The sequence below is a fragment of the Saccopteryx bilineata genome, chromosome 3, assembly GCF_036850765.1.
Source record: "Saccopteryx bilineata isolate mSacBil1 chromosome 3, mSacBil1_pri_phased_curated, whole genome shotgun sequence".
Taxonomy (NCBI): domain Eukaryota; kingdom Metazoa; phylum Chordata; class Mammalia; order Chiroptera; family Emballonuridae; genus Saccopteryx; species Saccopteryx bilineata.
Genome location: NC_089492.1, coordinates 186803626 through 186828926, shown reverse-complemented (window position 1 = coordinate 186828926; position 25301 = coordinate 186803626). Strand labels below are relative to the sequence as shown.

Genomic DNA, 25301 nt, shown 5'->3' with positions numbered 1-25301 from the left:
ACACTTTATTCTGCTTCCCCTCAGACATCCACTCCCATGGCCACACCCTGGACTCTAATTATCTGAAACTGTACCAGCTTCAAATGATAAAACCAAAGATGCCATCCTCTGGCTGCAACCTCCTGTTTATTCTAGCTTATTGATTCTAACTGTAAGTAAATAAGTAAATAAATAAAGTGGTGAAACATATACAATATAAAAGTTATCATTTTAATCATTTTTACATGTGCAGTTCAGTGGCATTAAGTACATCCACATTGTTGTGCAACCATCACCACCACCCCTTTCCAGAACTTTTTAACTTCCCAAACTGAAACTCTATCCATTAAATACTAAAGCCTTATTTCCCTCCCTCAACCCCTGGTAACCACTATTCTATTCTGTCTCGATGAGTTTGAATACTCTAGCAACCTCATGGAAGGAGAATCACACATTATTTGTCCTTTTGTGACTGGCTTAGTTCCCTTAGCATACTGCCCTCAAGGTTCATCCCTCTTGTAGCACAGGACAAGATTCCTTTCTTGTTAAAGGAATACTATCCCATTGTACGGTTACATTTTGCCTATCTACTTATCAGTTGATGGACACTTGGGTCGTTTCCACTCTTTAGCTATTGTGAATAATGCTGCTATGAACATGAGTGTACACATATCTTGCTTTCAATTCTTTTGGGTATATACTTAGGAGTAGAATTGCTGGGTCATATAATCATTCTATGTTTAACACTCTGAGGAAACACCAAAATGTTTTCCATAGCTGCTGCGCCATTTTACATTCCCACCAATAACACACAAGGTTTCCAATTTCTCCATATCTTCTCCAACACTTATTTTCTTCCTTTTTCCTTCATTTCCTTTTTTATATATTTATAATAACCATCCTAATGGGTTTGAAGTGGCCTCTCATTATGGTTTTGATATGCATTTCCCTAATGGCTAATGATATTGAGCATCTTTTCATGTGCTCACCAACCATTTATTTCTGTATCTTCTTGGGAGAAGTTTCTGTTCAAGTCCTTTGCCCATTTTTCATTGTATTTTGTTGTTGGGTTGTAGGGTATGTGTGTGTGTGTCTATATATAATTTATATGAGTATCTGTATGGTCTAGAACAGGGGTCTCAAACTCGCGGCTTTTGTGCAGCCCACAGACTAATCCACGAAGTTCAAAATATTTTGGATAAAATTAAGTAAGCCCGTGGATTAGTCTGCGGGCTGCACAAAATTGTTCGGCAGGCCGCGAGTTTGAGACCCCTGGTCTAGAACCTAATCTCTGATCAGATATATGACTTGCAAGTATTTTCTCACATTCTGTGAGTTGCCTTTTCACTCTGTTGATATGTACTTTGAGATACAAAAATTTTTAATTTTGATCAAGTTCAAGTTATTATTTTCTTTAGTTGTCTGTGCTTATATCCAAGTTGGTGTCAGAGCCAAATCACTGCTAAATCCAGTGTCATAAAGTTTTTCAACGTTTTCTTCTAAGAGTTTTATATCATAGTTTAGTTCCTATATGTAGGACACTGATCCATTTTGAGTTGATTTTTGTGTATAGTTGAAGGTATGGGCTCAGCTTCATACACAGCATTTTCTTACAGATATGATGACAATCTGTTTTCCTGCTAGGAGGTATAAATTAGACACAGGCTCCTTAAGAGCAGAGACCTTGTTTTCTTCAATACTTTACTCCAAACCCGGAGGCAATACTGGCACATGGGGAGGGATCACTCAAGAAATGCTTGTTGAAGGAATGGTCACTCCCATTAGAATCGTGTTTACTGCTGGAATTTCCTTGAACAAAGTTCTTGCCTTGTCTATTTGGAGACTTTCTCACTCATCAAAACTAAGCTCAGGCATTCCTTCTTTTAGGAGAGTTTTCTTGGTAAGCTGCTTTCAATATTTCTATTATTTTATAACTAAAGGTTTCTCCATCTACTTTACCAGACTATGAGCTCAAGGGCAGACAGCTCATCTGGATCACTTCTGTTCTCTGGTGTAATACACAGCACTGGAAAAGGTAAATTTGATGAATTTTTCAATTGAACATTACTATTCCCAGAGTTTATCAAAGCCCAGCAGACTAAACTAGTTTTAAAGAAATAAATGCTAGTTGTACACAAAATATGTTAGGTAGAGCGGGTAAGTCTTCCAGAGAGATTTGCAACTTCTAATATTTGTTACTAGGGTCACAGCCAACAGGAATGTTCACTTCCCTCTTAGTATATGACACTAACCTGGGTAAAACTATGCAGAATTTTTCCTTTTGTTGTTCAGTGACCAGGAGTCACAGTTTCAAATGCCTTTAGGGGTCAGCTAGGTTAATAGGCTGAAGGCAAAAAGCTTAGTGGTTAACTGTGGCAAACACAAGAGCAGAGGGACCATGTCAAAATTCCCGACTGTGGTGCTCGAAGGTGCAGGCGTGTGCCAAGGGCTGGGAAGGCACCCAGCATGACTTGGCCCCCAACGCTATCATACAGGCTCCCAGGGGGTTGCTCCTAAGAGCCGTAATGACTGCATTTACAAATTGCTCCACGAGGGCATGAATTTCAGATTGGCTTATCCTCCTAGTGTCACTTCAACATTTCCTCAGTGCTGTTTCTTATGACAGGAAAAAAAACCCTACAAATCTTTTCCTTCCATGACTGAAAGTCATGTTTACTGAAGGTCAAGAGGTATTTCAGGTGATTGTAGTTAGCCTTGTAAGCGTGCTGACTTGTGCCCTGGAGTGGAAATATTTCTTAAGTACATGCATGTAATTTAATTTGATTTTGAAGAAAGCCTGCTGTAATAGAAACACACACTGACTTTTTCTTTAAAAAATTCTTGAAAATATCCACTACCTTCCCCCAACTCTATCCCCCATTCACATGTTAACACGAAGTTCCTCTCTTCAGTATCACATCCATTACCTTTTCTTCTTTTCCCATTCCCTCCTCCCCTCCTGTCCTTCTTTGTTATACCCTGCCCCCTCCCCATTACTGTCCAGGAATTTCAGCAACTTCATAAGGAGACTTCGAGCACATCTTTTGTAGCTATATTTTTAGACTCGTGCGCCTTGTTTTTCTTAACATCACATTTGAAACTCTACTGTGCACACTGACACATGTCAACCTGTGATCCTGTCCTACAACCTTAACCAGGCTTCGTTATAGTCAAGGATCAGCTCAGATACCCACTCCTGAACCACCTAAGCACTCTGCACCTGCACCTCACAGCACCAGTGTTGCCATATAGGGTTGTTCATGCCTAATGTAGTCTCCTAAACCAACCCAGGCCTCCTCCCAGGGTATTCTGTACAGCAATGTTTGTTATGCATTTATATCCTCTATTTAGTTAGTCTTAAATTTTTCTTGTGAATGACCCTTTTCTGAAATTGTTTAATGTGGTAGATGAATACTAAGTAAAGGCAGTAACATCACATTTTTTTTTTAATAAATTTTAATGTTAATGGGATGACATTAATAATTCAGGGTACATATATTCAAAGAAAACATGTCTAGGTTATCTTGTCATTAAATTATGTTGCATACCCCTCGCCCAGAGTCAAATTGTCCTCCGTCACCCTCTGTCTAGTTTTCTCTGTGCCCCTCCCCCTCCCCCTAACTCTCTCCCTCCCTCCCTCCTGCGTCCTCCCTCCCCCCACCCCTGGTAACCACCACTCTTGTCCATGTCTCTTAGTCTCGTTTTTATGTTCCACCAATGTATGGAATCATGTAGTTCTTGTTTTTTTCTGATTTACTTATTTCACTCCGTATAATGTTATCAAGATCCCACCATTTTGCTGTAAATGATCTGATGTCATCATTTCTTATGGCTGAGTAGTATTCCATAGTGTATATGTGCCACCTCTTCTTTATCCAGTCTTCTATTGAAGGGCTTTTTGGTTGTTTCCATGTCTTGGCCACTGTGAACAGTGCTGCAATGAACATGGGGCTACATGTGTCTTTACGTATCAATGATTTTGAGGTTTTGGGGTATATACCCAGTAGAGGGATTGCTGGGTCATAAGGTAGTTCTATTTGCAGTTTTTTGAGGAACCACCATACTTTCCTCCATAATGGTTGTACTACTTTACATTCCCACCAACAGTGTATGAGGGTTCCTTTTTCTCCACAGCCTCTCCAACACTTGCTATTACCCGTCTTATTGATAATAGCTAATCTAACAGGGGTGAGGTGGTATCTCATTGTAGTTTTGATTTGCATTTCTCTAATAACTAATGAAGCTGAGCATCTTTTCATATATCTGTTGGCCATTTGTATTTCTTCCTGGGAGAAGTGTCTGTTCATGTCCTCTTCCCATTTTTTTATTGGATTGTTCGTTTGTTTGTTGTTGAGTTTTATGAGTTCTTTGTAAATTTTGGATATTAGGCCCTTATCTGAGCTATTAGTAACATCACATTTTAACAAAGCTCATTGCCGATTGAAATAAAAAAAAATTAAGCATCTAAAATTAATTGCTAAAATAGCACTTTATTGTAAAAAAAAAAAAAATCCTGAGTAAATAGGTCATTTGTTATCCCGTGTGGACATACATTTTCACTTCTTTAAACTAGATAAGAAAAATCACAATATGCTTTACTTTAGTGTAAAAATCAATTTATTATACAACAATCATACAGAATGCTTTTTTATCTACAAAGAAAAATGGCTTCTCCTGTCCCCCTGGCCACCCCAATCATGATACTATGTTCTTATGATATAGTACTTTAAAAGGAAAACCAAAAAAGTGACATTCTTATTTTCCAAATAAGGAAGCCCCCAGAAACATCATAAAAAGATATGGAAATATTAGAAAGAACCGGATGGTCTCTCACACACAGAGTGGTGTTCTACACATCACTGTATATGCTATTTTGCCTAAAAAGAAAAACTAAGAACTACCTTTCTCACAGGAGTGGGGAGGACTTTACCCCCCAATATGCCTAAGTAGTTCAACATAAAACTTGGAAGGGTTGAAAATTTGTTTAATTTCATTATGGGAACATTCTGTTAGTTTAAAAAGTTGGGGCAATTATTCATCAATATGTTTATGGTATTCATTTAAACACTTTTGTTCCTACAAGTAAGAGAAAATTTGGGAAAAAATAATTTTCCAGTATTTTTAACAGAGTTTTGAAAATAGTTTTGTTTCAGAAAAATCACATTAAAAGTAAACACTTTTTTTTTAAGTTGTAACATGAAATGGCAGGTTAAAATATTTACCTGATTCAATTTTTGTGGCTAAGATTTTGTAGCATGGTATAATTTAACTGGCCCTTGAATGGTTTAAGGCTACGAGTGTTCATTAAGCATTCCTAGCATTAAAGACCAATGGGAAATAAGCAGCCTGAAACCTCTAACTAAACTATCTTGACAGTGTAAACTACCCAAGTTTTCCCTTTGATCTAAGGTTCCCCGCTGCCCTGCCCTCTGAGCTCCTGGCTTCTCTTTCTGTTGCACAGTGGCTGCACCCCTTGCTCTGTAGGTAGGAAGCCCAGAGCGCCCAGAACTGCAAGTGTGACGCAGAGCGGAGAGGCTTCAGGCCTCACTGACAATTAGGAAAAAGCTGAATACAGTGAATGACCAGTCACATCTGTTTTCTCTCTGAATCTCCTTTTCACCTGGCATGTGCTTTGAGAAGAACAGATTTTAGCCATGTCTGAGACCTAAAACTAAACTGAGTGCAGCTGCTCCAGGGCCTCTCCTTAGTCCAAGTGTGTTTGTCATAGAGGAGCAGTCAGTCATACGCGAAGCTAGCCCTTGTTTCAGAATGAGTTTCTGGGAGAACAAATCTTGTAACGACACAGATATAATGTGATGGAAGCGGGGATTCAGCACCCTAGAGCAAGTCAGTTTCAGAAAACGATTTAGAGAAAGAATTCATAGGTTAAGTGGGCATCAGATAGACATCTGTTCAACAGAAATGGATCAACAAGCAGAGAGTGGAATGTGGTGGGCACAACACTGTCACCATGAAGACTAGTCTAAGATCAGGCACCTTTGAAAAAGCAGGCCAGAATCCTGAGTGGGGAGTTTACATGAAAGAGAAGACAGAAAAGGCGGCACAATGTCAACATACAATCTCAGCACAAAAGTCAGCACTTCTATTTTTTAAACAGAAAAAATAATTTAAAAATTATAGAGGTCAGGGAGAAGAAATCGGAAGAAGACAGAAAGGCACTCCCAAACGCACTGGAATGTGGTGGGGCAGTGGTGACAATGCCTTCCTGGTGCTTAAGCATTTGATGTCAACCTTATGACTTAAAATGTTATTTTTAAAAGAAGGTAGAGAGGATAAATAATACTTTTATAAGTATAAATCATCATCAAATCTTCAGAAAAGATTGTTTCCATTCTTGGTACAATGGAACAGTAGCAGTCCCACACTTAGAGGAGGAAGGAGACACCATCAATAACTTCCTGCGCTGCTGTGCTAGTTTCTCCGCACAGACTGCATTACCTGAGCTGGGGAAAGATGTGCTGAGTTTGCCAAATCGGCACTGCAGCGTGCTTCACTACCCGCCCATGGTTCAGCGTTAAAATCTCTCTCTAATCTTCTGATCTGTAGCTCCTATTTTCAAAAACTTAACCTGCAAAGAGTGGTATTTGGGAATACTAGTCATAAAAAATAGTTGACAAATTCAACATGCCTTTCCCCCATTGTTCTGTTCATTCTGATTTATACATGTCCCAGGGGCATAGCATCCTAAGGAAAGGGCAGACTGGACTTGGGTCCTTGTTCAGAAAGATATGGCCAGCCAGGTTTAGATCCTGCTTTTAAATACTGAACATGTGTCTGTCTAGATTAGAATATCCTAACCTAGGGCAATTTAACATAAGAGGTAGACATGAATAATTAAGAAAACCAAATTAAAACTGAGGAACAACTATTCAAAGCCCCTGAGCTGTGAGGTTTTGGCAGAAGACTTTTTTTTCTTCTTAGAAAAACTAATCTTCAAAATTAAAAAAAGATACAAGGTTCACTACCATATCACTATGCTGAAAATCAGGAGTGGTTGTGGAAACCTGACAGACAACACAGCTTGAGAGAGAGAAAGGTTTTGCCAGGCTTTCCATTTGTCATCCCATCTTACTATCTTCTGGGGTTGATTCCTGAAGGAACAGAGACTACCCACTGACAATTATTGCTTCATGTAGATTACAACATACCCTGTATTTAGGAGATAATTAACAGTTTCTTTTGAATATTTTCATGTGAACAAAACTCTTAACTTTTTATTTGAAGACTTGCTGTGTAAAACAATGCTCCATGTTTCCTGGCTTTGTCTGGGTATAAGGCATCATGAAGACAGTTTCCGGAGAGGGGTTAAGTCTGGGGGGAGGGGTGGGAGCAACGAGACAAGTTGCACCAGTTCTGAGGTTATGAATTCAGCCTCACCTCAATGCTGACAGGACTCAGTTAACAGATTAACCTACTAGCAAGACAGTAATACATTCTGGGTACAAATGATTTTTAAACTCAAAAGAAATTAGTTTATTCTAAAACGTACATAACTTTCAATTCAGTCCTTGCCTGGAAAACAAGCGGATCTCTTAGGCTATTACGTATGCTTTGTCTGTTGCTTGAGTTTACTGTGTTTTCTTGTTGCTTGCTCCATTAGCTGCAGTGAAGTAAGCTTTGGAAAAACCATTCTTAACTTCTTTCCCTGCCGGTGACTCTTCCATCTCTTTCTTCTTTGGCTTTTTTTGATATGTCTGTTGGATGTGTACATTTGGAAGAGAAAAAGAAAGAAAAAGAATGCTTTGATAAGATCTTGTCTCTAAAGTGGCAGATAGTCTAAAACAGTGCATTATTTTCTTGGTTCCTGCACTTTCTAATAAGAATTCTTGTTTTTAATATGACAATTTTTAAGCTTCTGGTTAAAAGTAAAAACAGGGTGAAAACAGGACACATGTATTAATTCTAATGAAAGGCTGTTTCTTCCACCTCATCAGCATCAAATTTATGCATTGAGGTTAGCATTCAATTTATGCTGCATTAATTGCTTACTTGGAAAAGTTTTTAGTTTCTTTTCAATTGACATATAGTTAACATACATTATAGCTGTTTCAGGTGTACAATAGAATGATTCAATATTTGTATATACTGTGAAACTATCACCACAAGTATAGTGACCATTCATCACCACACAAACTTTTTTCTTCTGATGAGAACTTTTAAGATCTCTCTTAGCAACTTGCAAATATGCAACACAGTATTATTAACTATAGTCATCATGCTGTACACTACATCCCAGGACTTATTTAAGGCCACAATTTAAAAAAATATAATTCAAGTGAAGAAGTGCTGTTATTTTAAAAGTACTAAGTGCTTGGGACTTTGACTTGATTTGGCTTTTGGCATATTTTCGCTATTCTGACAAAAACATGATCTCATCTCATTTTTATCTTTTTATTTTTTGAAGCAATGATATTAAGGGTTAAGACTAAATGAACATACTCAACTTTAAAAGACTAAGATTTAATTGAACCAACAGGCTGAGTTAAAGCTTTAAGTGCCACTGTCTACCCTTGCTGGGCTACCTGCTTCTCCTCTGGTTTCCACCCCAAAATGACTCCCTTAGCCTCCCTTTAACATTCTTTAGCTTTTTTCTTCTTTTTATGGCTTTATTTGGTCCTAACAATGGTTATTTCTTTAGAAATTCTCAAAGGAAACTTTGATCTCTTATAACAGACAAAGCCTAGCCAGTCCAATTGCAGAAACGCCACAGCTGAAAAACTGTCAAAAGTTCAGTTCCCACAATTGTACTTTGTATAAAACCACTATGGGCTGACTTCCCACAAATGCAAACTAAAATCAGAAAGCACTGTTTGTCTGGAGAAGAAGAAAATACAGTGACTACAATTTCAAAAGTACTGTATTGAATATAAATATATGTTCTCATTTTTTTCATGAAGTTTTCTGTTTCTCTAGCCTACAAAGGAGACCAATTTAAATCTACAACCACCTGAGGCTGTGCTGTTCCCACTTTCATCAGTTCTTGCTGAACAGAGTTGCTTTAAATTTGCATTTTGACGCTTTCCTCCCTTTAAATTGTTAACTAAAAAGAAAATGACACTCAAGGAAAAGTCACTGTGACCTTTGCACACTGGTTTGCTTTAAAATAATTTTTTCCCAAATAAACAGTGAATCTGTAACATTAAAGTAACTGATATGGAAACAATTTTTTAATATTAAATTCATGTAGCCCATGTTTTACTACATTTATATAAATTTCTTGGATCCGCCTTACTGTGCAGTGTTTAACTTTCAGATTCAGACTTCAGTAGTGCAGTGCAAATTATAATATAAATGCATATTTTTGATAAAACTTTATATGTATACATTGAAAAATGTCTAATAGAATGCCCACTATGGTTATCCTTCGAGGAGGACCTCCTTTGTTGGAAAAGGAGTTAGGAAAGCAGGTTTCATTGTTTACTTTGTGCATCTCTGTTATCTGAATTTATCTACAAGCATTTACTACTATAATATTTGATCAGTAAAATTAAATATATAATGCAAAAGTGCACAGTCTGTTTTACCACTGAACATTTACATTTAACTTACATGGAAATAAAAATTTAAGAACAGGATGACCAAGGTAAGCATGTAAGAAGACTGGAAGATGAGACACCCGAAGGGGAAGCCACATGGCTTCACGACAGCGCTCATGGTGTGGGTGATGGTGAGCACGAACTGCACCTGGGAGGAGGCAGGAAGGGCATCATGGTGAGGGAGCCAGGATGAGCCATGTAACTAACACTGTGAAGTTCTATGCACTTAGAAATCAACTGCTCTTACTCCCTCAGTTTTTCAGAAATAAAACAAGAAAATGCTAAAGCAGCCCATATATTATCCAGAAATTTTATTTAAAGTTATATTAATAAGTAATTATAATTGCTCATTAATTTTCTCATAAAAAATAGCAATTGAAATGATTTAGATAAAGATGATTTAACATCAACATTGATTTAAAAAGTATTCACCTACATTTCAAAGCAAGCAATAAGCAATTTGCATACACAAAGAACATTTTAACAAACTAGGCTACATTCTTAAAATGCCATTTGTAGAGAAAATAGGCAGCTTTTCACACATAGAGAAGCCTCTGACTTCTAAGACTGGGATTCCTATTATCGTATTTGCCCATGTATAAGACGCACCTTAATTTTGGGGTCCAAAATTTGAAGGAAAAAAAAGGATTACATAAAGTTACTGAACTTGTTTTACAAATACTGATCGACTTACGACCTATGCAACTTACGACCATTCGACTTTACGACCATAATCGCTAGCCATGACTGCTCTGCTTCTGGCAGCGCAAGCGTTGACCAGCTGGGCGTACGACAGTGCGGACCAGCTTCCGGCAGCACTACCATCTCTGCGTGCACCATTTCAACTGTTATCCCAGACTTGGTACAGCAATTTGTGTTTTGTGTCTTGGATATTTTTCATCAAACCCCTCTCAAGATGTCTACCAAGAGGAAATTGTCTTTGCAAATATTAAACCAGTTGTACTGGTAATGCAGTGTTTTACTTAAACCTGATGAATGTAAAAATAAGAAACAAAATGGTGTAGAGATGATATAAATGGCATAAAATGAACAAAGAAAATTATGATATATAACAATAATGAAAGAAAATTATGATAAAATATGACTTAAAGATTTTTATAACATCATTTCACAGTACTGTACATATAGCCTACTCAACTTATGACCAAATCATGTTACGACCAGTCTGTCGAACCAATCGTGGTCGTTAAGTCGAGCACTAGCTGTATTAATCATAAAATTCATACAACTCCTCATCACTATTAGCTTGTCCTCATCTCTGTCTGATGACGAATCATTGTCTTCAACAATGAGCACAAAAGCAAGTGCGAAAAAGTGGGAAATGCAATTTAAAAAAACCCTAAAACCACTGTATAAGACGCACCCAGTCTTAGACCCCAATCTTTTTTTGAAAAAGCGTGTGTCTTATACATGGGGAGATATGGCATCTTCCCCCACCCATGACAGTGTCTAGAAGCTGCCCATGGAGAAGAGCAGAAAGGAGAGCGGACATACCAGCTGAGCCTGTGTGAGGTATTTCTTCCACCACAGATACTTGTGCATCGATGGAAACACAGACAATCCATAGTAGGAATACATAAGAATGTGGATAAAACTGTTCAGAGTGGGTCCAAAGAAACCTACAAAAGTACCACATAGAAATGATTGCTCTTCTAGAAAGTAAGACTGTTTATTCTGTCCAGTGAGATCCTTCCTGCTCATCATAAAGATGAATAACACATATGGCATAATAATTCACATGGGTAAACTCAACCTGACTACTGTGCATTTCTCCAGGAATCAGCAAAAGTCACCCAGGTAGAAGGACTAAACTAAATAGTGCTTCAGAGTATAACCAAACAGGTAATCCCTGATTTGCAAAGGTTTTACTGTCCCTTTATTCATAACTCTTGGCTAATCAGGGAGAAAAAAAATATTAGCTTACAACTAACAGCAGAATTTCTTTGAGAGAGAAGTGTCTTAGCTTTAGCTAAACCTTTGATGAGTCATTTTGATTGTAGGAGAGCCTTCAATACACCGCTGAAGAAGGCACTCAAGAGTCAAGGAAAAAGTGATGCTCTTCCGAAGGAAGTGAATAGTCTACATGAAAGGACCTAGGAAGCAGGGGATGCTGGGGAAGGTGAGAGGACAGGGAGAGAGACAAGCCAGCAGGGTCAGAAAAGGCTGCAACTGAGGGGAGACTGGTCAGTGAGACCTTCCCAGTAGCTGGGCCACCTCATCAACTTTTAGGACAAGGAATATCTAAAATCCAATTTTAGGAAACTTGCTGTGCTACCATATGCTAAAGCATTCCTCCAACCCCTGTGATTGTCTTCACAAATTCTTCCTGAACTGCCATCAGTGTGGGTGAGTGGTGAGTCAGCACACCAAGGAGGAAGGACTGAGTTCTGTATTGGTCAAAAAGATAGAGCTGCTAGAGGGAAGATGGGGAGATGGGTTACTTGTTGAAAACAGGGAGCTCACTACTGTGAGGATTAAATCAATATGTGTAAAGTGATTCTCGGTGTTCACTTTGTGCTGGGTCCTGTTCTGTGTGTTAGCTTGGGATCCAGAGGGCTGATCTATGAGCCACGGATCCTGTGATAAAAGAGCGCATGGAGCTAAAGGACCACACTTGGATATGTTACTTTGACTTTGTAATAAATTTTTATTTTCTCACCTAAAAAATGGGTGTAATAATAATTACCTCTTATGGTTGTGGTAGGATTAATAGGTATATAACTCTATATAAACTAAAAGGCATTGCATGTGTTAATCAATTTAAATTCTCTAGCATGGTTTCCCAACTGGATTAGAGGTCCAGGTGGATAAATGCAAATGAATGAATAACAAACAAAAGGAGTAACACCACACATCTAGTGAGCTCTTAAGAAACACTGGCTAGAGTGACTTGCCACTTCAATTTATATGAAACCACAAATGAGTTTTCATTTCCATCAACTAATTAAAAATAAGTATCAATAGTTGCTGCTATAATTTGTATAGTATTCCAGATTGAATAGAATTTGTCACACACAAGGTATTTTATTCATAGGAATTCTATGCTTTTACACAGTGATTATTTGAGACAGACTTTTAGATGCTTAGTGATTTGTAATCAAATGTTGACAATCATAAAAACACTTAACCTTGATAATTGTCCTTAAGTGATGATTATAGTCTATATGTTGATTACAATTTAAGTCTATTATAGTCTTTGAAACTAAATTCAAGAAACTAGATTCTGCCAGGCTTGGAGAGGTGTGCAGTTTCTCTTTCTGCCCTCCGTAGCCCAGCAACTTCCTTCTTCACACTATGTTCAAGTTTGCAACTTCACAGTCACTGATACACTCCAAGTATCCTCGGTATTTTAAGAACTCTCATCTTTATAAGATCCTAAATCCTAGAACAAAATCATTTTGACTTAAGTTCTAGCTATTCTGACTTCAGAGAATATTTTTAATTCTTGAGTAGAACAGCATCGGATAGGAGCACCGTTTTCGCTAGCTCAGGTTTTCTCTCACTGAGGTCACATTGGCCCCACTAGGAAGTTGATGCAGTGAGAACCATCATCGCTGCAGCTTGCTGAAAAAGTAAAATAGACTTTGAAAAGAAATACAGAGCCAGGCTAAATATTGTCTCATGAAATTTGTCTTTCATTTAAAATATATACATATGAACAAATAGGTTATAATGTGAAACATATTATTATAATTCTTGGTTTTTAAAAAAGCCAATAGTCTGGTGGGTCAGCAATGAGGCTTTAATTTTTTAGAATAGAAGAACAAGCCTTAAAAGTTTAAATGACTCAACTGATACTACAGCCAACTGGTGACTGTGGGAGGTGCTACATTTATGTCTTCAGTCCCAGGTACTGGAGTAAAATGACTCCAATTAGGATATGTATTTCTGACCACTGGACATTTGGTGCATGGAAAAGAAAATATTATTAAATTTTAAGGTAATGCTCAGCCTTTGCCAGTATCAAAGACCAGAAACAAATGGCCACTGCAAACATGTGCTTCCATGCATGACAGAGCAGGCTGTGCCTACTCCCCTTCCCGTCTGATCTGCAAGCCATGCGCACTACAGCAAACGCACAAGTCTTGCAAGAGCCATTACATAGAACTGAAAAATTAATAAGATAACTTACTTTGCCCACAAGGTATCCAGTTCAAAACACACCACCAGATGTTAAACATAGAGGCATGATGATATACATGAAGAAAAGTTATCTGACTGGTTTTTTTCCTCAAAACGAAGAAAATTGTGTCCAGGAACTCTATTAATTTGGAGAAGTAATACCACCATAACACCTTGGCTACCTGTAAAAATTTTAAAAGGGGAAAAATAACGTGAGCAATGCAAACACCCCTCATGCTGTGCCCCGCCCCCAGCATTGTGCCCTGTCCTTCGCTAGTGTGCATCTCTCAGACTGTTGGAAAAGCATCTGCCTGGTGTCTTCACCTGTTTTTTTTTGTTGTTTTTTTTTGTTTGTTTTTTTCATTTTTCTGAAGCTGGAAACAGGGAGAGACAGTCAGACAGACTCCCGCATGCGCCCGACCGGGATCCACCCGGCATGCCCACCATGGGGCGATGCTCTGCCCACCAGGGGGCGATGCTCTGCCCATCCTGGGCGTCGCCATATTGCGACCAGAGCCACTCTAGCGCCTGAGGCAGAGGCCACAGAGCCATCCCCAGCGCCCGGGCCATCTTTGCTCCAATGGAGCCTTGGCTGCGGGAGGGGAAGAGAGAGACAGAGAGGAAAGCGTGGCGGAGGGGTGGAGAAGCAAATGGGCGCTTCTCCTGTGTGCCCTGGCCGGGAATCGAACCCGGGTCCTCCGCACACTAGGCCGACGCTCTACCGCTGAGCCAACCGGCCAAGGCCACCTGTTTTTCCTTATTCCCAGCAACTAACCTATTCTCGAGTTTTCTCTCCCAAAGTTACGCCCCTGCACCTACAGAAGCAACTCACATTCCTCTTAAAAAACACCTTTTCTCTGGAAATTCACCCTCTCTTTCCTCAGGCTGAATCAACTGCTTCTTCATTTATATTCCTAAATTACTTTATGCTTCTATTTTAATAACCATAATAAAGCAGTTAGTATTAGCAATTCTTCTTTTCTAACAGACTCACTCACTTGAAGGCAGAGTCTGTCTCACCTTTTCTCAGGGCCTAGCACTCAGCAGATCACTACTGTTTGTTACACTAGGTTCAACCTTATATCTAGTCTTACAATGTATATGTTTTGCTCTTAAAATTATACTACCCAAGAGCAGTCTACCACTACTTCTTTTATGTCTCTTTCTTAGAAGATTAAAAATCAAGATATTCTTCTTCCTCAGTGACAGTGGTAGGTCATGATTACCACTTCCTTTCCTTCCCGACTCCCTTGGTACTATATAATAGAAACTTTGAAATTAGGATACAAGCTCTAGTCTACTCCTCAAGATGACAAGGTGTGGTGGCTTTCCTCTTAATGTCTGAGGTAACAATAAATCTTCAGAAATATTAAGTCAAAAACATACTAGACCATAAGTACATGCAATCATGCAATGCATACCTGTGACAATGACCTCTGGAGATCTGTATGGTATCCCAAAATGTACTGGTCTATGATAATATACTAGAAATAAAATGGGTGTAGAGAAACTACTTATCTTACTTTTTTGTATTACAGCTTTGAAGGTGGTCTTTTTACTTTTTGAATTTTAATTAATCAATTAATTTAGTGAGAAGAGGGGAGGCAGAGACAGAATCCCGCATGTGCCCTGACCGGGATCTATCAGGCAAGCCCACTTGGGGATGATGCTCTGCCTATCTGGGGCCCTTACTTCGTTGCAACAGGAGCCATATTTTAGCACCTGAGGCGGAGGCCATGGAGCCATCCTCAGTGCCTGGGGCCAACTCACTCCAATTGAGCCATGGCTGTAAGAGGAAAGGAGAAGAGAGAGAAAGAGAAAGAGAGAAATGAGAGGGAGAGAGGTGGAGAAGCAGATGGGCACTTTTGCTGTGTGCCCTGACTGGGAATCAAACACAGGACATCCACATGCTGGGCCAAAGCTCTACCACTGAGCCATCCAGCCAGGGCTATTTTTTTTTTCTTAAGTGAGAAGTGGGGAGGCAGAGAGACAGACTCCCGCACATGCCCCAACCAGGATCCACATGGCAAATCCCCTACTGAACGATGCTCTGCCCATTTGGGGCCGTTGCTTAGCAATCAAGCTATTTTAGCACCTGAGGCAAGGCCATGGAGCCATCCTCAGCACCTGGGGCCAATCTGTTCCAGCTGAGCCATGGCTGCAGGAGGGGAATAGAGAGATAGAAAGAGAGAAGGGAAAGGGGGACAGCTGGAGCAGATGGTGTGTGCCCTTCTCCTGTGTGCCCTGACTGGGAATCAAACCTGGGACATCCACATGCCAGACCAACACTCTACAACTGAGCCAACTGGCCAGGGCTATAGGTAGTTTTAAAATGTACATCTTAACAATTTTAATTAAAACGTTTCCTACCATCTATCTCCCTTATTAATAAACCATGTTTTTTATTCTGAAAATTTTCAAACATTCACAAATGCAGGGAGAACAAGTATAATGAACCTTCAAGTACTGATCACTGAATTTAAAAATTTTCAATATGATTACAAATTTGTTGAATCAATTTTATTTCAAAACACTTTTTTTGGGGGGGGCAGCATAGCATATAAGCAAATCCAAAGTATTAAATTATTTTATCTATAAAAACTACTGATATGGAGATTTTTGTTTTGACATACCACTATGACATTATCTAATAAAACTAACAATTCATTAATATCTTCTAATAGCTTAGTCCATTGTCAAATCTCCCTAGCTTAGCCCATTGTCAAATCTCTCTAACTCAAAAATGTCTCTTTATAAATAATTTGTTTACATCAGGATCCAAACAAGGTCCAACTTGAATTTTTTTGACATGGTTCTTAGTTCCTTCCAATCAATAACTCTCCCTCTCCTTGCTTCTCCCCCTCTTTTTCATGTATTTCATTCTTTAAAAAGCTAGATCAGTTGTATAGAATTCTAATATTATTCATATTATGGATATGGATGACTGTTTTTCCTTCCTGTTATTTAACTTGTTTCTCTATCCCTCACATTTCCTGTAAGTAGCACTGAGTTTTAGAGGCTTGACTGGATTCAGGTTTAAGGTTTTGGGTAAGAATACTTCAGCCCTGGCCGGTTGGCTCAGCGGTAGAGCGTCGGCCTGGCGTGCGGGGGGGCCCGGGTTCTATTCCCGGCCAGGGCACATGGGAGAAGCGCCCATTTGCTTCTCTACCCCCACCCCCTCCTTCCTCTCTGTCTCTCTCTTCCCCTCCCGCAGCCAAGGCTCCACTGGAGCAAGGATGGCCCGGGCGCTGGGGATGGCTCCTTGGCCTCTGCCCCAGGCGCTAGAGTGGCTCTGGTCACGGCAGAGCGACGCCCCGGAGGGGCAGAGCATCGCCCCCTGGTGGGCAGAGCGTAGCCCCTGTTGGGCGTGCCAGGTGGATCCCGGTCGGGCGCATGCGGGAGTCTGTCTGACTGTCTCTCCCCGTTTCCAGCTTCAGAAAAATACAAAAAAAAAAAAAAAAAGAATACTTCATAGGTAGTTCTGTGTACTTCCTATCAAATCAAAAGGGACATAATTATTTTTCCATTTTAAAATAATTTTTATTTTTCAATTACAGTTGACATACATGATTATATGATATCAGTTTCTGATATACACCCTTGTGGTTTAGATAACTTACTAAGTGATCATCTCAATAAAGCTTACACCCTTCTGACATCATACATAGTTACTAGAATATTATTGATTATATTCCCATTACTATGATTATTGACTATATCCCCATGACTATTCTGTAACAATCAATTTATACTTCTTAATCCCTTCACCTTTTTCACCCATCCCCCCAAATTCCTTCCTATCTGGCACCTGTCAGAATGTTCTTTGTATCTAGGAATACGTTTCAGTTCTGAGTCTAATTTTTTACTCAATTGGTTTTGTTTTGTTTTTGCGAGAGAGAGAGAGAGACAGAGAGAGAGATAGAGAGAGAGAGACAGAGAGAGAGACAGACACAGATAGGAAGGGAGAGAGATGAGAAGCATCAACTCATAGTTGTAGCACTTTAGTTGTTCATTGATTGCTTCTTATATGTGCCTTGACTAGGGGGCCCCAGCCAAGCCAGTGAAACCTTGCTCAAGCCAGTGAACATGGGATCATGTCTATGATCCCTCACTCAAGCCAGGGACCCTGCATTCAGGCTGGTGAGCCTGCGCTCAAGCCAGATGAGCCCATGCTCAAGCCAGCGACCTCAGGGTTTTGAACCTGGAAAACCAGCAGGTCAATGCTCTATCCACTGCACCAGCATTGGTCAGGCTAGACTCAATTGTTGATAGATATATATTTATTGCCATTTTATTGTTCATATTTTTATTTTTTATTATTTTTTCTTAAAGAAGGCTGTTTAATATTTCATATAATACTGGTTTGAAGCTGATAAACTCCTTTTGCTTTTTTTTTTTTTTTTTTTTTTGTCTGGGAAGCTGCTTATCTGTCCCTCAATTCTAAATAATAGCTTTGCTGAATAATCTTGGTTGTAGGTCCTTGCTTTTCATCCGTTTGAATATTTTTTGCCACTCCCTTCTGGCCTGCAAAGTCTGTTGCGACATATAGTAGAAACTAACAGTCTTCTGGGAGCTCTCTCATGGGTAACTAACTGCTTTTCTCTGGCTGGTTTTAAGATTCTTTGCCTTTAACCTTTTGCGTTTTAATTATGATGTGTCTTGATGTGGGCCTCTTTGTGTTCATCTTGTCTGGGACTCTGTGCTTCCTGTACTTGTATGTCTACTTCCTTCACCAAGTTAGAGAAGATTTCTTTCATTATATTTTCAACTATGTTTTCAATTATTTGCTCTCTCTTCTCCTTACGGCACTCCCCATGATGTGATGTTGGTACACCTGAAGTTGTCCCAGAAGCTCCTTCTACTATCCTCATTATTTTGGATTCTTTTTTCTTATTGCTATTCTGATTTTTTTCTTCCTTACATTCCAGATCACTGATTTGATTCTTGGCTTCACCTACTCTTACTGTTGATTCCCTATAAATCATTCTTCATTTCAGTTAGTGTATCCTTCATTTCTGACTGGTCCTTTTTTATACTGCTGAGGTTCACTGAGCATCCTTATAACCAGTGTTTTGAACTCTGAATCTAGTAGATTGCTTGTCTCCATTTTGTTCAGTTCTTTTTTCTGGAGTTTTGTTCTGTTCTTTTAATTGAGACCTATTTCTTTGTCTCCTCATTTTGGCAGCCTACCTGTGTTTGTCTCTATGTATGAGGTAGAACTGCTGTCTCCTAGATTTGCCTAATGTAGCAGGGTTCTGTAGGGTCCAGTGGCACCGCCAGTCTCCCCAATCACCCAAGCTGGGTCCACAGGTGTGCACATCCCCCACCCCACATGGGCTGTATGTGTTGTTTCCTCAGAGCAATATGCTGACATTTGTGTTGCAGGACACATGGAGTAACAAGATGCTAAATCTTGGGTGCTTTGGTCGAGGTTTTTTACCTTCTTTGTTTAGGGGCTTTCTCACAACATTTTGGTGGATGTCATCTACTTTAGAGAGACTGAAAAGTCTGCAAATTCTGATAGCTCTTTTGGACCCCAGATGATAAGGCACAGCAGTATCAGTGAAACCAGGAATATGTTTCTCCAGGAATATCTTGCTTAGTCATTTTTTTACAATGACTACATTCAAAACACTAAGACTGGTATCTACAATGCAATTCGAAACAGATTGGCACTTTCTTTCTCTAGTCCTCCTTGGTCTACGACAGGAATGCCCCTTACTCAGTAGCCAGCAGATACAGCCAAGGGTCAAGACACCTGGCTTAGTGAGGAAATATTGTTTGTTGTTCCCACCACTAAACTGAAGCACATAACCCTTCTATTCTCCCAGACCAGAGGTCAACAAACTCATCAGTCAACAGAGCCAAATATCAACAGTACAACAAAGGAAATTTCTTTTGAGAGTCAAATTTTTTAAACTTAAACTATATAGGTAGGTACATTCCGTATTGAGGTAGCTCCCGCATGTGGTATTTTGTGGAAGAGCCACACTCAAGGGGCCAAAGAGCTGCATGTGGCTCAACAGCCGCGGTTTGCCGACCACTGTGCCAGACTGTCAGCAGCAACTTCTGTGGACATACAATTCTTTTGTATTTATTTTTGTTTTTTAGATGACGTGGGGGAGAGAGAGAGAGAGATAAACATTGATTTATTGTTTTACTTATTTATGCAATCAATGGTTGATTCTTGTATGTGGCCTGACTGGAGATCAAATTGAAGTATGGGGACAATGCTCTAACAACTGAGCTACTTGGCCAGGGCCCCATGAGCTTCTCATAAAAGGCGCAGAGAGTGCATTCACTGCCCACTTCAATGAGTTTCTGGCAGCAGTGGAGGGAAAGAGATGTTCAGCTTCATGCTAAAGCAGCAGACCACCTGAGGTGGCAGGAGAAAGAGGGGAATGACTTCTTATACTCGTACATAGTGAGTTTAGCCTGATCCAATCATTATGAAGTTTCCATTCAGCTCTCACCCAATAGTTTTATCATTTATAGATCAATGCTACCTAGATCCATGGCTTCACTAGGAGTTGAGAAATGGTCTTTTTACTTATGCCTTTTTTTTTTATTCTATAGAGAACTCTTCCTCTTTGTTTGGAGAGTCACATAGGAAAGGCAAGAAAATGTTCATTTCCCTTTAACTTTATTTTCTACAATGAATTGTTGTTTTAGCAACCTTCAGAACAATGAAGGTTCTTTAGTATCATTTTAAACTCATGCTTTTTAAAATAAATTTAGTATGTTCCAATCTACTCCAGTTAGCATTTTAAAAAAATTTTATCGTGGTGACATTGATCAACTAGAGTACATAAGATTCAGAGAAAACATCTCCAGATCATTTTGACATTTGATTATGTTGTATACCCATCACCAAATTATTCTCCATCACCTTCTATTTGGTTTTCTTTATGCCCCTCCGCTCTTCCCACCCCTTCCCTCTCCTTTCATCCCCTCCCCAGGGTAACCACCACATTCTTATCCATGTTCATGAGTCTCAATTTTGTGTCCCACCTATGTATGGAATCATACAGTTCTTAGTTTTTTCTGATTTACTTATTTCACTCAGTATAATGTTATCAAGTTCCATCCATGTTGTTGTAAATGATCCTATGTCATCATTTCTTATGGTAGATTAGTCCATAGTATATATGTACCACATCATCTTTATCCAGTCATCTATTGAAGGGCTTTTTGGTTTTACCCAGTAGAGGGATTGCTGGATCATATGGTAGTTCTATTCTTAATTTTTTGAGGAACCATCATACTTTCTTCCATAATGGCTGTACTACTTTACATTCCCAACAACAGTGGATGAGGGTTCCTTTTTCTCCACAGTCTCTCCAACACTAGTTATTGCCTGTCTTGTTGATAATAGCTAATCTAACAGGTGTGAGGTGGTATCTCATTGCGGTTTTGATGTGCGCTTCTCTAATAACTAATGAAGATGAACATCTTTTCATATATCTCTTGGCCATTTGTATTTCTTCTTGGGAGAAGTGTCTGTTCATGTCCTCTTCCCATTTTTTAATTGGATTGTTTGCTTGTTTGTTGTTGAGTTTTGTGAGTTCTTTGTATATTTTAGATATTAGGAACTTATCTGTGTTGTTGTTTTAAAATATCATCTCCCATTTAGTTGGCTGTTTGTTTTGTTGTCAGTTTCTTTTGCTGTGCAAAAGCTTCTTAGTCTAATATAGTCCCATTCATTTACCTTTGCCTTCACTTCCCTTGCCTTTGGAGTCAAATTCATAAAATGCTCTTTATGGCCAAGGTCTATGGGTTTAGTACCTATGTTTTCTTCTATGTAATTGTTTCAGGTCTTATATTTAGGTCTTTGATCCATTTTGAATTAATTTTGGTACAAGGGGACAAACTGTAGTCGAGTTTCATTCTTTTGCATGTGGCTCTCCAGTTTTCCCATCATCATTTATTGAAGAGGCTTTCTTTTCTCCATTGTGTGTTTTTGGCTCCTTTATCAAAGAAGATTTGACCACATATATGTGGTTTTATTTCTGGGCTCTCTATTCTGTTCCATTGGTCTGAGTGTCTGTTTTTCTGCCAATACCATGCTGTTTTGATTACCGTGGCTCTATAATATAATTTGAAGCCAGGTATTGTAATTGTAAAAAGCTTTGTTCTTTTTTCTTAGGATTATTTTGGCTATTTGGGGTTTTTTATAGTTCCATATAAACATGATGATTTTTTGTTCCATTTCTTTAAAAAACGACATTGGAATTTTGATGGGAATTGCATTAAATTTGTATATTGCTTTGGGTAATATGGTCATTTTGACTATATTTATTCTTCCTATCCAAGAACAAGAAATATTTTTTCCATTTCATTGAATCTTTTTCGATTTCTCTTAACAATGCTTTGTAGTTTTCATTATATAGCTCCTTTACATTCTTTGTTATGTTTATTCCTAGGCATATTATTTTTTTTGTTGCAAGCTTAAAAGGGACTATTTTTTTTAAATTTGTTTTCTGATGTTTCATTGTTTGCATATAGGAAGGCAACAGACTTTTGTAAATTAATTTTGTATCCTGCGACCTTACTGTATTGGATTATTGTTTCTAATAGTTTTTTTGTGAAGTCTTTGGGGTTTTCGATGTACAGGATTATATCATCTGCAACAAGTGAAACCTTTACTTCTCTTTCCCAATAAGAATGCCTTTTATTTCTTTCTCTTGTCTGATTGCTCTGGTTAGAATTTCTAGCACATGTTGAATAAGAGTGGAGAGAGAGTGGGCAATCTTGTCTTGTTCCTGATTTTAGAGAAAAAGTCCTCAGTTTTTTGCCATTTAATATGTTAGCTGATGGTTTGTCATAAATGGCCTTTATTATGTTGAGATATTTTCCTTCTATATCCATTTTGTTGAGTGTTTCAAACATAAAATGATGTATTTTATAGAACGCTTTTTCTGCATCTATTGATAGAATCATATGGTTTTTGTTCTTTGTTTTGTTGATATGGTGTATTACATTAACTGTTTTACGTAAGTTGAATCATTCTTGTGATTCCAGGATGAATCCCACTTGATCGTGATGAATTATATTTTTAATGTGTTGCTGTATTCCATTTGCTAGTACTTTGTTTAGGATTTTAGCACTTGTATTCATTAGAGATACTGGTCTGTAGTTTTTTGTTTTTTTTTTCATTAGAGATATTGGTCTGTAGTTTTGTCCTTGCCACATTTTGGTATAAGGGTTATGTTGGCCTCATAAAATGTGTTTGGAAGTATTGCTTCTTCTTCAATTTTTTGGAAGACTTTGAGTAGAATAGGAACCAAGTGTTCTTTGAATGTTTGATAGAATTCATGAGTATAGCCATCTGACCCTGGACTTTATTTTTTGGGGAGGTTTTTGATACTTGTTTCTATTTCCTTCCTGCTTATGGGTTTGTTTAGGCTTTCTACTTCTTCATGACTCAGTCTAGGAAGATTGTATTGTTCTAAAAATTTATCCATTTCTAGATTGATGAATTTGGTGGCATATAGTTTTTCATAGTATTCTATGATAATTCTTTGTATATCTATGATATCTGTGGTGGTTTCTCCTCTTTCATTTTGGATTTTGTTTATATGAGTCCTTTCTCTTTTTTCATTAGTAAGTCTTGGCAAGGGTTTGTCAATTTTGCTGATCTTTTCAAAGAACTGGCTCCTTTTTACTGATTTTTTTCTATTTCATTTATTTCTTCAAACTGCCTGGCAGTATCTCCCATCCAAGTACTAACCAGGCCCGACCCTGCTTAGCTTCCGAGATCAGACGAGATCGGGCGCGTTCAGGGTGGTATGGCCGTAGACTTATTTCATTTATTTCTGCTCTAATTTTTATTATTTCCTTTCTTCTGCTGGTTTTGGGTTGCCTTTGTTCTTCTTTTTCTAGTTCCTTAAGATGCGATGTTAAGTTGTTTCCTTGGGCTCTCTCTTGTTTGTTCATATAGGCCTATAGTGATATGAACTTCCCCTTATTACTGCTTTTGCTGCATTCCAGAGATTCTGATATGTCGTATTGTAATTTTTGTTTGTCTATATGTATCTTTTGATCTCTGCTTTTATTTCTTCTTTGATTCACTCATTATTTAGAAGCACCTGTATATTGTTTAATATCCATATTTTTGTGCATTTATTTACTTCTTTTTTGCAGTTTAATTCTAGTTTCAAAGCTTTACATTCAGAGAATATGCTTGGTATAATTTCAATCTTTCTGAATTTGCTGATGTTAGTTTTGTGGCCCAACATATGGTCAATTCTTAAGAATGTTCCATGTACACTGGAGAAAAATGTATACTCTGGCATTTTGCGATGAAATGTGCTGTAGATGTCTATCATATCCAATTGTTCTAGTGTTTCGTTCAAGGCCCATATTTCTTTATTGATTTTCTGTTTGGATGAACAATCTAGAGCAGTGGTTCTCAACCTTTCTAATGCTGTGACCCCGCAATACAGTTCCTCATGTTGCGGTGACCCCAAACCAAAAAATAATTTTGGTGGCTACTTCATAACTGTAATTTTGCTACAGTTATGATTCGGAATGTAAATACCTGATATGTATATGTATTTTCCAATGGCTTTAGGCGACCCCGCCGGGGTTGGGACCCACAGGTTGAGAACCACTGATCTAGAGCCATTAGCGGTGTATTGAAATCTCCAAGTATGATTGTATTTTTGTCGGTTTTTATTTTCAGATCAGTTAATAGATGTCTTATATACTTTGGTCTCATTGGTTTGTTGCATGTATATTTAGAAGTGTTATGTCTTCTCGATTCAATGTCCCCTTTATCATTATAAAATGACTGTTTTTGTCTCTGATTACCTTTGCTGTCTAGTAGTCAGCATTTTTAGATATGAGTATGGCTACATCTGCTTTTCTTTTGATGTTATTTGCTTGGAGAATCCTTGTAGCTTAGATGTGTTTCTTGAAGATAGCATACAGTTAGATTTTATTTTTTGATCCACTCTGCTACTTCGTGACTTTTTTATTTTCTACAGAGACAGAGAGAGAGTCAGAGAGAGGGATAGACAGGGACAGACAGACAGGAATGAAGAGAGATGAGAAGCATCAATCAGTAGTTTTTCGTTGCGCATTGCAACACCTTAATTGTTCATTGATTGCCTTCTCATAACGTGCCTTGACCGCAGGCCTTCAGCAGATCGAGTAACCCCTTGCTCGAGCCAGCGACCTTGGGCTCAAGCTGGTGAGCTTTTGCTCAAAACAGATGAGCCCTCACTCAAGCTGGCAACCTTGGGGTCTCGAACCTGAGTGTTCCGCATCCCAGTCTGATGCTCTATCCACTGCGCCACCGCCCAGTTAGGCACTTCGTGGCTTTTTATTGGTGAGTTCAATTCATTTACATTTAATGTAATTATTGACACTTGAGGGTTTCCTACTGCTATTTTATATATTGCTTTCTGATAACTCCGCATCTTGTTTGGTTATTCTCTTTTGTTTTTCTGTCATTTGTTTTTTGTTTGGTTATAATCGATACTTCTTTCCTCATTTCTCCTTTTTTTAAGCCATGTATTTCTGTAGTGGTTTTTTCAGTGGTTGAAACCATTAGGTAATTAAAGGATATATATCATATTCATTGTAGTACATTATCTCATGAGTGCTTTTGCACTCCAT

General features: G+C 38.6%; 1 protein-coding gene and 1 pseudogene across 1 annotated transcript in view; both read right to left on the bottom strand.

Annotated features, from left to right (window-relative positions):
* Positions 1–7446: 7446 nt before the first annotated feature.
* ELOVL2 (ELOVL fatty acid elongase 2) overlaps positions 7447–25301 on the bottom strand; it is an 88668-nt gene continuing 70813 nt past the window's right edge. The window contains exons 5-8 of the mRNA XM_066268396.1: positions 13690–13861; positions 11052–11176; positions 9550–9684; positions 7447–7694 (exon numbers count right to left, since the gene is read on the bottom strand). Of these exons, the coding sequence (XP_066124493.1) occupies positions 7569–7694; positions 9550–9684; positions 11052–11176; positions 13690–13861 (558 nt within the window). The 3' untranslated portion in view covers positions 7447–7568. The remainder of the gene's footprint in view (positions 7695–9549; positions 9685–11051; positions 11177–13689; positions 13862–25301) is intronic.
* On the bottom strand, positions 18969–20037 carry LOC136328686 (small ribosomal subunit protein eS6-like; annotated as a pseudogene).